The following is a 12,970-nucleotide window of genomic DNA, read 5'->3' as shown; positions in this document are numbered from 1 at the left end:
GATTAAATCAATCAAAACTCTTTCGATAATTCTTTGTCTGGAGCATCTCGAGATGGTGCAAAGCTAATTTTGTGGGAATCAGACAAACATAATTAAACATGATAACAGCTGGGTGCTAAGCATCAGGTTATTGAGTGCTGTAAGTGTTTATGTTCTGTGTTAATTCCATGCTGTAAGAGGTGATCACTGCGTTAGTTCTTATTTAAAGCTCTTCTGTAAATTTTCAGTAATTAGCATCAGGGCTAAATGTTGATCTGTTGTTTGTATGAGTGTGTTATCAGATGTTTCGTTTCTTCACACTCTCCAGTTCGCTCTCCAGTTCGGGGGGAAGAAGGAGAAGAAAATGTAAAGATTTTAAACTGTTTTAGGACTTACTGAAAATGTTTGTGTTAAATAGTTTATATTCTATTCTCCTTCTTCAGACTCACAATTTCTTTCCTGTTACTCAGCAGTGGGGCTTCAAATCACATGTTAAAGTAAAATACTCAATATGGACATGCTTCATTACCTCAGTTTAGTGTAGTACATCCAGAGCATATTCTCCAGCACGGATCCTGACGTGTTCCACGAGGTTCCGCTTCCTGCAGACGGCTCGGCACCAGCATCAGCAGAAACACGACGAGCGAGTAGAACACGGTTCTGTCCATCTTTACTGCTGAGATCTCTGACATTCTCTCCTGCACACCAGTGTCATTAAATAACCCCGGCTTTACCTGGACATTCTCTCTGATACAGAAGTTGTTTGATACCTGATAATAACATACAGTTATAATATTTCTGAAAATTAAAATATGTTTCTCTTTGCTGCAGTCAATCTGAAAAGTTTATAAGGCTGATCTTGTAGCTGCCATTTTACAATTACTGTAATCCTGTAGCTACCAACTTACAAATAATGCTTAATTTAAAAATATTATTCAGTTAAATTCTGAAAATAAATATGAAACAAAACTCAAAACTTAATTTTCTAAGTATTTTGTCTTTATTTTTAGCATCTTTCTTCTGTAGCATCTTTGTTTTTAGGCCTTATTTAGATAATACACATAATACTCACATAAGACTTTTACAGAAAATATAAAACAAACATTGTACATATTTATATTCAATTCAATTCAATTTTATTTGTATAGCGCTTTTACCTATGGACATTGTCCCAAAGCTCTTTACAGAAATATATAAACTCAATATATAATTTTAAATATAAATTTTTATGTTTTTTTTTATATGTATGTATACACACACAGTGGATATATGGATGAAGCAAGAGACAAAAATGTTTTGTGGGTTTTTTTGCGTGTGTCATTTTAAAACACAAAGCCGCTATAACGGCAGTGTATCTGCGGTGCGATTTGGTGGCTTTGTGGTAAAATGCTCTGCCTCTGGTGTTAGCTGTCGCTAGTTTGAATCCTGCTTGTCCTTGTGTTTGTCTTGTTGTGTGGAGAAATGTAGTCAGTGGCATTAAAAGGGCATTTTGTGTTGTCTTCAAGTCTTTGCAGGTTATTTAGTTATATGAAGGAGAAAAGGTGTATAAAACACCGGGCTTGTGTGAGATCCTGTGGCTCATGTGGATGAGCATCACCTCTGGGTTGAGAGGTTGCTGGTTTGAACCCCAGCCAGGACTCCAGGATGTGAATGTAGATGGTTCAGGGATCAGTGATGGTGTGAGTGGTACAGAAAGTCGAGTATGGTGTGAGGAGCTGTCCTGGAACAGGTGTAGTATCTGGTTGGTGGCTTTCTTTAATTTAGTCTTATTTGTATAGCAGTTTTACCTATGGTCCTTGTCACAAAGCAGCTTTACAGAAATATAGAAACTCAGGATATGAATTTTAAATGTATAAATTTATCCCTAATGAGGAAGCCAGAGGTGACGGTGGTGAGAAAAAACTCCCTGAGACGATATGAGGAAGAAACCTTGAGAGGAACCAGACTCTAAAGGGAACCATCCTCATCTGGGTGACACCCGATAGTGCGAATATAAATCATTCCTTATATAACTGTGTGCTACATGGACAAATAGTGCAGTTGTGTAACCAGGAAATTCATCACAGTTTACGCATGAATTATTTTGTTGAAGTTATCAACTGTTCACTGATGGAGACGATATATACCGTATATACAGTATGTTATATATACAGTGGATATATGGATGAAGTGGATATATGGATGTTTTGTGGGTTTTTTGTGCGTGTCATTTTAAAACACAAAGGCGCTATGACAGCAGGGTGTCTGTGTTGAGGTTTGGTGGCTTTGTGGTAAAATGCTTGTCTCTGGACTGGAAGATCTCTAGTTCAACTCCAGCTTGTTCTTGTGTTTGTTTTGTTGAGTGGAGAAATGTAGAAGGTGGAGTTAAAAGGGTGTTTTTTTGTGTCGTCTACAAGTCTGTGCAGTTTATTTGGCTCTCTGAAGGTGACTTATATGAAGGTGAAAAGGTTTATATAAGAGGAGGTTTGTGTGAGATCCTGTGGCTCATGTGGATGAGCGTCGCCTCTGGGTTGAGAGGTTGCTGGTTCAAACCCCAGCCAGGACGTGCATGTAGATGGTCCAGGAATTGATGGGTGTGTGAGGGGTGCAGAGGGTGTGTGCTGGTTGAGGGGTGGAACCTGGGCACTTACAGGATCAGGTCTAGAGAGGAAAGCAGTGTTGATGCCTTACAGGTGAGTGTTGACTTAGGTGTTTTTTTTTTTTTTGCAGAATGTCCTATATTATGCAAAACTAAGTCGACACTCACTCACCGAGCGCCATAACCCCTTTTCCCTCCAGCCCTGACTCAGGGGGGGCAGCTGCCCGGATATTACCCCCCCTCTCACCAGTACACACCCTCAGGCCATCCTGCACCTTCCACATCACTCTTCCTGCCATTGATTCCCGAACCGACTGCATTCACATCCTGGAGTCCTGGCTGGGGTTTGAACCAGCAACCTCTCAACCCAGAGGCGACGCTCATCCACATGAGCCACAGGATCTCATGCAAACCTCCTCTTATATAAACCTTTTCACCTTCATATAACTACATAAATGGCCAAGATTCGAAGTAGCACCGTCACACACCATCTTTGTTTAATTTTTTACATCACAAAAGCCTATAATTTTAACTCAACCTTCTGCTCATCACACCAGATACAGACACGTGCTGGATTCAAACCAGGAGCTATCGAGTCCAGAGGGGAGGCTTTTACCACAAAGCCACCAAATCCCACCACAGACCTGCTGGTGTTGTAGCACCTTTGTGTTTTAAAATGACACCCACCAACGTATGTAAATGTATAGTTTATAGTTTAATTACATCCTTACTTTTATGTTCTCCTCGAGCCTCATGTCCAGCAGGTCAGTAATCAGAATGCTCCTTACTGCTCTCCGCGTGCACGTGTCTGCTCTGTCATCAACGCTGCAGCTTCTGTCTTTCCTGTTTGTGATTGTTAATTAAACGATGTGTACTCCACTCACATGCTCTTTGTGTTTACTGGGACTGATGATTTTAATTATTTTTATTAAAGTTGCTTATTATTGCTTATTATAAAGTTGCTTATTATAGCTTGTGGCCAATTTTCACAAAATTCGGTACAAATATTTGTTTTTCGTACACTGTACAAAGATATCCATTTTGCGGTTGTGGAGTTCCAGTGACCTTGCGGTTGTGGAGTTCCAGTGACCTTGCAGTTGTAGCGCCCCCTATGGGCAGACATTGACGAAACTTGGTGTGGATCCTCAGAATAAGCTGTTGTCTACGTGAATCAAGCTTTGTTAAGTTTAGACATTGCGTTTGGCAGATATAGGTCAATTGGTAAAAAATGGGAGTCGCCTGACCAATTAATTCTCTGATATCTTTGTAAAGCTTTAACAAATCAAACGTCTTTTGATAACTTTTTGTCATGATGGTCTTGCGTGCCAAGTTTTGTGCAAATTGGACAAACGGCCTAAGAGGAATTTGAAAAAGTAGACTTTAAAAAAAATTCAAAATGGCAGAAAAATGTTCATGACAGAAATGAATAGACATTCGGTAGGGCGTGACTCCGGTATTCAGAGGAAAAAAGAATTTTGATTCTAGCTTTTATGGTTCCAGAGTTATGAAACAAAAGTGCTTATTATAGCGCCACCTAGTGTCCGACATATGTGTGTCAACGGGCTTGACCATCGCACCAAGTTTGGTGTCTCTACAACTTACAGTCTCTGACACCCAGACACTTTTAGTGGAAAAAAAATAAAATAAATAAATGCAAGCAGCATTTTCAGGGGCCAAGCAGAGCCTCAGGTCATGGTCTGATGCCTACCATGTTTTGTGTCAGTGCACAAAGTTGTTGTGAAAAAACAGTTTTTAACAAAATCCAAGATGGTCGACAGGAAGTACACTTGAATTTCAGGTGTGGTGTGGGTTCACTTCTGCAAACTTGAGGGAATTATAGGAAAAATGAACTGTGAATTTATCACTAACTCTTCAAATGATATAAGGAAACAATGAAAGTTGTTACAGTTCTTGACCACAAGGAGGCACAGTAACAAAACATCTTGGGTACATTCAGGGCATGGTCCTGAAGATACTTTTCAAGTTTTGTGATGATACGTCGACGCATTTCTGAGATACGAGATTGTGAGATACGCCCTCACATCCTGTTTTTTTGCATTAGCCAGCGTTTTGTTCAGACAAATCTCAAGATAATGTGAGCTGAATGTGGTGAAGATCGGATAAAATTTGGAGAAGGAGTAGCAAAAATGGCAGTTAGACATAAGCGTGTTTGAGCATGTTATTGTAACTTTTGACCGGTAGGTGGCGCTGTCACTAAATTTGTTGCATTGTCCTGAAGTTGCCTACCAAGTTTTGTTTCAGTGCACCAAGTCGTTGCTGAGATACAGCCTCACTTCCAAATTTGACCCGATGGTGGCGCTACAGCGTTGGCTGCACTCAGCCCAAAGTTGGTCAGAATGTTCCTTAGACCCTCTGCAATCAGTTTGCCAAACTGCACAACTTTTTACCGGACGGTTCTATGGACTGCCACAGACACCCGAGCCAGAAGAAGAAGAAGAAGAAGAAGAAGAAGAAGAAGAAAACATGCATATTCGGTGCTTGGCCCCCTAATAATAAGGACTGTGAGTGTGTAAACAGTTATAAAATCATTATAGAGGACAAAATGACACTTACATTAATGGATTAATAGTTTTTACGATGTGAATTTCTGAGATTCGCAGAGAATTCAGAGAGAATGCAGAGCGGTAGAAGATGGATGATGGCATAAGAAGATAAAATAACATCTGAAAAGCAGAAGCAGGAGAGTCGCGTAAGAGCCACAACAAACACAACACACAGGACCTACACTGAATTTCCAGCACGGCAGTCCCACTCGTCTTAATGTCCTCAATGACTTCCTCAATGACTTTCTATTTTAACTTTCTATATGGAACAGCGTTTAAAACAGCCGTCTGTAGAACAGCCATGAAAGAGGATTAAGAAGGCAGCAGGACATTTGCGTTTCTCAGTGAAGGACACGGACACGGCTTCATTTTCAGTCTAATTTTAATTGTCCAACAGGAAAGAGTTTTTTTTCCTGTGTGAATGTTCTGCAGTCTTCATGGATATTTGACTGGAAAGTTGTGAGGGAAAAAAACGCTAATAGAAAAGGAAATAACTCACAGACAGGATGGGGATTTGGGATTAAGACTTAAGATGGCACACAAAAGGAAATATTTTGGAAATGTGTTCATGTGGGTTCAGGATATAATAGTCAGTAAAAAAAACAAAATAAAAACTCCTCCCTGCTGCAGGACAGGCATGTGGAGACCTGCGTGTCCAACTCAGGGTCTTTTCCTGTCCCCATATCCATTTTCACACACACACACACACACACACACGCACACACACACACACACAGCTGAGAAGTGTAATAGGTTTAATAAAAACCAACCAATAGTACGACTTGGAGCACTCTAAATGCTTGGAGTAACTTCAGGGATTATTATTTCCTTCGCCTTATCCTGAACACACACACACACACACACACACACACACACACACAGACACACCTCCCCTCATTATTTTCTCAGTATTTATAACACAATGTTTATTACTTATTTATTACACTCTATAGCCTCACTTCAGGGATTTATTTTTAATACTTCTGCATAATTGTGACAAAGAGATTTGTCCTTTTCATACTTTTAAACAGTTTTTCATCTGATTTGAGCTCGTCTGCTCAGTACACTCACTGCTCGGGGTTACTGCACAACCGTGACTGTGAAGGTTTCCTGTTATTTTCTTTCTCACTTGGGACGAAGCCAGGATTTACACTGCTCCCGGTTCTGATAAAGGGGGAGCTTTCCATCACGTCTTTTTCCTTGCAGGGTGGGCACACACTCACACACACACACACACACACACACACACACCCCGTACTGAGCACCGCAGTCTTCACTTCATTAACTGCAGAGCCTGAACATGGTGAGTGTCTGAAATATTTTATTGATTCGTTTGATTGTGATCTTCAGTGAGAATCGTCTCAGTCCACCGCGTTATTGTAAAATTTTCACTTTTTAATAACTAATATTTAAGTGCTATAGAAATCATTAGCATTAAGTGTTTGTTGTTCAGTGTTTCAGGATATCATGTGTACAAACACATTTTCACATCTTTAAGTAAAAGAGTACAGTGGACATTTCTGTGTGTTTACACTGTGCTTTTTTCTCTTCCTGTGTCCAGGCGAGCGGACGGACGGTGAGAGTAGAATGTGAGGGAGTGAGTGTGTTTCTGCTGATGGTCCTCGTTGCACTCCACCACACTGTGAGCTCTTACAACGCACTTATTACAGACCTTCTGCATTATAACCACTTTACACACAAATATTCTGATCAGATCGACAAAATTAACAGTCTCATAAGCAAGTGCTCATCTACAGCCTGCGCTCGGTTTATGTGGATCAGGTGCTGTACTGCATCACACTCGTTTTAGAGAAATCTGGATTGAAATATATCACTAAAATATCACAGACTCGAAAGAATTACTGAACATGATCATGAATTACGGTGAATTTCAGCAGATTAAGATGAATTATGGTGAATTTATGTTGTATTACAGTAATTTACTGTGAATTTACAGAGAATTATTGTGAATTAGGATGAATCTTCAGCACCCTGCAGGTTAACAAATATGTGGTTTAGTTATCGGTCCAAATGCTGACCTAATTCTGGCAACTTTTACTGCTGTATCAAATTCTATTCCATTTCACATCAACTCAGTGCATTTCCTGTTTTTTTCTAGTAACACATGAGTTATTATAATGCAGTGGGAGGGGTTTGGGTTATGATGTAATGCAGTGGGAGGGGTTTGGGTTATGATGTAATGCAGTGGGAGGGGTTTGGGTGATGATGTAATGAATTGGGAGGGGTTTGGGTTATGATGTAATGCAGTGGGAGGGGTTTGGGTTATGATGTAATGAATTGGGAGGGGTTTGGGTTATGATGTAATGCACTGGGAGGGGTTTGGGTTATGATGTAATGCAGTGGGAGGGGTTTGGGTTATGATGTAATGAATTGGGAGGGGTTTGGGTTATGATGTAATGCAGTGGGAGGGGTTTGGGTTATGATGTAATGAATTGGGAGGGGTTTGGGTTATGATGTAATGCAGTGGGAGGGGTTTGGGTTATGATGTAATGCAGTGGGAGGGGTTTGGGTTATGATGTAATGAATTGGGAGGGGTTTGGGTTATGATGTAATGCAGTGGGAGGGGTTTGGGTTATGATGTAATGCAGTGGGAGGGGTTTGGGTTATGATGTAATGCAGTGGGAGGGGTTTGGGTTATGATGTAATGCAGTGGGAGGGGTTTGGGTTATGATGTAATGCAGTGGGAGGGGTTTGGGTTATGATGTAATGCACTGGGAGGGGTTTGGGTTATGATGTAATGCAGTGGGAGGGGTTTGGGTTATGATGTAATGCACTGGGAGGGGTTTGGGTTATGATGTAATGCACTGGGAGGGGTTTGGGTTATGATGTAATGCAGTGGGAGGGGTTTGGGTTATGATGTAATGCAGTGGGAGGGGTTTGGGTTATGATGTAATGCAGTGGGAGGGGTTTGGGTTATGATGTAATGCAGTGGGAGGGGTTTGGGTTATGATGTAATGCAGTGGGAGGGGTTTGGGTTGCCTGTTTGTCTGTCTATGGGTCTGTCCCTTCTGATTTTTTTGCTCTTTTTCTTATATTTTTATATACTGTTATATATTTACTGTTGTATTCTGCAGGTGAAAGCGGAGGTGAGGAAGTTGGACATGGCTCCTGATGCAGTAGATGACGACTTCTCACAGTGTCGAGACAAAATGCTGAAGGCTGTTACTGAACCAGACGGCCTGCTGCAGAAGGAACTCAACTCTGATGAAAAGTTTAAGGAGTTGTGGGATGAAAACAGTCAAGTTTGCAATAAAACCATTCCTGGTGGAACATCTTATCACATCGCTGCTCTACAGGTGTATGGAAATTCTAAGAGTAAATTTAGAAAAACTTTCAATGAATTGGTTTATAGCAAAGGCAGAAACAACATGACCTACAGAGACAAATTTCCCTTGAAGTCTCTTCACTTTCTCCTAACAGACACGCTGCAACTGCTGAGCCGTACAAAAACCTGTAAGACCGTGTTCTACGCCACCCATAACATGTACACAGCAGATACAGGAACCGAAGTCAGATTCGGAAAGTTTCTCAGAGCCGAAACCTCTCTGAGCTCTGAGACTGAAGTTTTGGACTTCAGTAGTGGCACCTTGTTTAACATCACTTCCTGTTCTGTGGTTAATGTTGAAAAGTACACGTGTAAAGCTGAGGAACTCCAGTGTATTATTTCTCCAGCTGAGGTCTTCACAGTGCAGAACATTGGAGACCTTACCATAGATGATGCCACATATAAACAAATCACTTTAACACACTCACACTTCCTCCACAATCATGACTGCTCTTTCTTCCACAGGTAAGACGACAAACCGTAGTAAATTCAAGTACTTATATAAGATTGTGTATTTTTTGTTTTTTTGATGAGATTTCCACTTTGCTTCTAGACTTCTGAATCCTGTGCAGACGTTAAACACAAAACACTAAGGTTGAAATCAGCGGAATGGATTTTTTCTCTAATGTCTCTTTCTCTCTGTTTCCTGTTTCTCTTAAGGAACGCCGCGGATGTTGACTCCTCCATCTCTCTGACTTTTACACTTCTGGCACTGACGGCATCCTTGTTGCCTCAGTTTACAGCGATGGCGTGACTCACGTGTTCATCTATATGTTTATATGAATTTATTAGAATTTTTATTGTTAGATTTTTTTCTCATTGCACATTTCAGTTCCCCTTTTAATTTCATCCATGATAAGAAGTACAGGGAGCAGTCTCGGGTAATGACAGACAAACAAAAATCAGATTATATTATAAGTGTAAAATTATAGTGACCTCATGTTTTGTTGTGAACACAGCAGTCCTCAGATTAACTGGTTCAGATGTTAGAGCAGGAACACATACATGGAATAATTCTACTGTATATTGTAATTGAGATAGAAATTTAGAAAAGAAGTGACTAATTTCTGTAGGCCTCAATGCTGGGGTGTCACAGATTTGTCAAACACTGTTACCCTGATGAGTTTAATATGACTTCATTATTACTTGTTTCTTTGACGTAAGTAGACAGGAAGTATGAGAGAGAAGAAGGAAAGAGGGAAGTAACTGGTCAAGAGTTATCTGAGTTTAAAGAATGTTAAAACTTTGTACCACATATCTGAACTGATTTATTTTTGTCTCTGAGCTTTTTGTCCATAGAGACACATCTCAGAAAGCAGCACAATTTAAAAAATCCTCATATTTTCCATCAGTGTCGGTTTATTACACATACTGTATGAGAATGTTAAATTCGCTGTGAAATATTTTATCAAGTCCCTGAGATACAGAACAATTCTTCTTCTGGATCTTCTGTATGATCTGGATTTTCCTGATCTTATGTAATCTTATGTATCTTAAGTGATCTAATGTAATAAGCCCTAGGTGTTTTTCTTGTATGACTGTTGTTATGCTTTAGATTAGTGGGTCTATTTTAGTTCCTGTGGATAAATTACACATCTGAAGTGACTGAGCGCTGTCTGTGTTTGTGTTCCAGTTAAATCCACCCAGTGTGAGAGAAAGTGTTGGAATAAAGTGAATGCGGTCATGTGTGTGTCATCTGTTATTTTTTCAGCTACTGATAACTTAATACAACAATACAACAATAGCTACTGATAACTTAATACAACAATACAACAATAGCTACTGATAACTTAATACAACAATACAACAATAGCTACTGATAACTTAATAAGCACACTTTATTTCTATAGATTACTCACATTGGAGAATAATTACAGACGTTTTTACTAACGAAAGCAAAATAAGAGAGTCATGATGTAAAAAAGGGAACTTTTGGACCATACTGCATTTTTTCAGAGTGAAATCTCAAGCTGGGCCGCGTGGTGGTGCGGCAGGTAGAGATGCCGTCTCACGGTTCCAGGCTTCCTGGCGCTCGAGCTGTTGTCTGTGTGGAGTTCCACATGTTCTTCCCATGTCTGTGTGGGCTTCCACAGGGTCTTCAGTTTCCTCCTAAAAACATGTCATTTGGTGGATTGGTGACTTTAAACTGTGTTTAGATGTGAGTGTGTGTTTGGTGTTTTGTGATGGACTGGGATCGCATCCAGTGTGTATTTCCATCTGGTGCCCGGTGTTCTAGGGAAAGACCTACTGAAAATAAATGAATGACTGAAATGTTCTGAATGAAGACCTACAGATATTTTAGGAATCTATCAGGTTTAATTTAACAAAACTGTTAAAAAAAAACTCAAATTTTATATAAACACAGATCCCCTTTTCAGATCCAAAAACACATGCATGTGTACTGCCTTGGCTAACCTGGATAAAGACTAGTGCAGGAGGCGGAGCTTTCTGAACTGACAGTAATATGATTGACAGGAGAGTAGACCCGCCTCCTTGTCCTGATTGGTTGGATGTTGGTGTGGTTTCTCAGGTTTACACAGCCTGAAGCAGCACAGACGTCAGACTTTCTCCTCTGAGATGATATTTTTTGCCAAATATTACACAATAAACAAATTCCCAGAAACGTGAGAGTGACTGGGAGAAGCGCTGATGAGTTTGTCTCTGACTTTGAGAGACAGATTGTGATTCAGATTTGTGTCATATATTCCATTTTAACTACTAAAAAAGTTCAATTCTAACTAAAGTCTGTAATTCTGCGGATCAGTTGTTACGTTCCTGTAATGAACAGTCCAGAAAATTCCAGAACCTGAAGAGTGAAAAGTTCATGCTGTGGAAGTTTCTGCTTTTACTAAACCTTCACTTTCCACATAAAAAACACAGCTTTACCCTCACAATGGTTATCTTTCCAGGACACACACACACCCACACACACACACCCACACCATCTGTCTGTCTGTCTGTCTGTCAGACACAACAGATATCACAATCAATTATTTAAAAAAAGTATTAATTTATGAAAATGAGGCTTCATCTAAATATGCACACATTTGCATACTTAAGTAAAAAATAAAGAAATTCTTTTCTAACAGACCTGTAAAAGTCTGTTGTTTGAGAGTGAATTAAACACTTTAACAACATCAAAACCCCAGATTTTTGATTTGAATAAGAAAATACCATGCCATAAAGTGCTATACAATAATCTAAACACCTTTTCAGTATATAATTGAATGTAAATGCAACAATAATCAACATTTTGGGAAATGGGGAAGGCGTTGCTGGTGAATCGTCTCTGTGCTGAAACACAGTGCAGCATCTTTACAATCATTCACTAAAACAACAAGCCTCCAGTACTTTATTCTTATTTATCCTAGATATATTCTAATAAATGTGCCATATCTATATAATATATTTACAGATATACTCATTTAAGTTAAAGCTGATGTTAAAATGAACAGACTTGTATAACAATCCTGTTTCTGACTTACGACCCAGTTCCATGTGGCTACTGGAGTAGAGCCCACACGTTTACACTGGAGAACCCTGAACAAAATGTTCTCATTCCCCGGGACTCAGAACAAGCTGCTGAACTCACTCACACGAAAGTAAGGTTTATTTCTACTTATGCATGTAGTAATTTTATTAAAATCTGCTTTTACTTTTTATTAAAATCTGCTTTTACAGTTTCTGTAAATATTGTAATTCTGATGAAAAATCAGGTAATAAAAAGTTGTTCTGTATTTTCTAACAGTTTTGCATCTTTGCTCTTGCCTTATTGCCCAAGTCTCTTAAACTGTATGTGCATGGTGAACATGTCACATGGTAAATGAAGGTTTTGTTAAATTGAGGAGTTAAAAGTGCTGTCTTGCCATAAACTGGGGTGATTCTCTCAGCTTGTTTACTTCAGTTTACTTCGTCCTCCATCCTCAGGTCTGCTGTCTCCCTCATGTGGCCATAGCAGGATATTTCATCCTAAAACCCTACAGTTTATATCTCAGTAATTCCACTGTGAATGTAAGTCCTTGTTCCATGTCTTTATTAAATAATTAGAGTGATTATCCCTGCACCAGGTTCAGTGTTCTCTGTTCAGAACTTTTTATCTCCTGTGTTTGCTTTGGTGAAGATGAGGACGTGAGCTGGTGTGATGGAAGATCTGAGTGTGAAGGTGTTCCTCTTCACCCTCATCGCTGTGCTCTCTCTCTCTCTCTCTCTCTCTCTCTCTCTCTCTCTCAGTGTAAGATCTTTATTTTAAACTGCAGGATTGTAATTTTCATTCCGTTTCTTTATCCCACAGCACTGTTGAATTGTGGATTGTGATTGGTCAGAAGGTGTTGCACCGTACAAACCGTACAAACACAACATTAGAGACTTTAGCATCGATGATGCCACATATAAAGAAATCACTTTAACACACTCACACTTCCTCCACAATCATAAAGGCTCTTTCTTCCACAGGTATGTCACTGAGATTGCTAGAGAGAGCTTTATAGCTTGATAGCTGAGTGC

The 12,970-nt window shown here is 39.7% G+C and overlaps 1 protein-coding gene across 1 annotated transcript; it reads left to right on the top strand.

Annotated features, from left to right (window-relative positions):
• The first annotated feature begins 6,263 nt into the window (after window positions 1-6,263).
• On the top strand, window positions 6,264-10,151 carry si:ch211-145b13.6 (erythroblast NAD(P)(+)--arginine ADP-ribosyltransferase). The gene is made up of 4 exons (XM_026910778.3): window positions 6,264-6,424; window positions 6,683-6,763; window positions 8,217-8,932; window positions 9,128-10,151. The coding sequence occupies exons 1-4, from the start codon at window positions 6,422-6,424 to the stop codon at window positions 9,219-9,221; spliced, it is 894 nt and encodes a 297-aa protein (XP_026766579.3). The 5' UTR covers window positions 6,264-6,421; the 3' UTR covers window positions 9,222-10,151.
• The last annotated feature ends 2,819 nt before the right edge of the window (window positions 10,152-12,970 follow it).

The sequence above is a fragment of the Pangasianodon hypophthalmus genome, chromosome 28, assembly GCF_027358585.1.
Source record: "Pangasianodon hypophthalmus isolate fPanHyp1 chromosome 28, fPanHyp1.pri, whole genome shotgun sequence".
Lineage (NCBI taxonomy): Eukaryota > Metazoa > Chordata > Actinopteri > Siluriformes > Pangasiidae > Pangasianodon > Pangasianodon hypophthalmus.
The sequence above is the reverse complement of the archived record's forward strand: the minus strand, read 5'-3'. Positions and strand labels throughout refer to the sequence as shown.

Coding starts and splice junctions, on each gene's coding strand:
- si:ch211-145b13.6 (XM_026910778.3), top strand. Junction 6,764..8,216: donor TCGTTGCACTCCACCACACT/GTGAGCTCTTAC, acceptor TGTATTCTGCAG/GTGAAAGCGGAGGTGAGGAA. Junction 8,933..9,127: donor GACTGCTCTTTCTTCCACAG/GTAAGACGACAA, acceptor GTTTCTCTTAAG/GAACGCCGCGGATGTTGACT.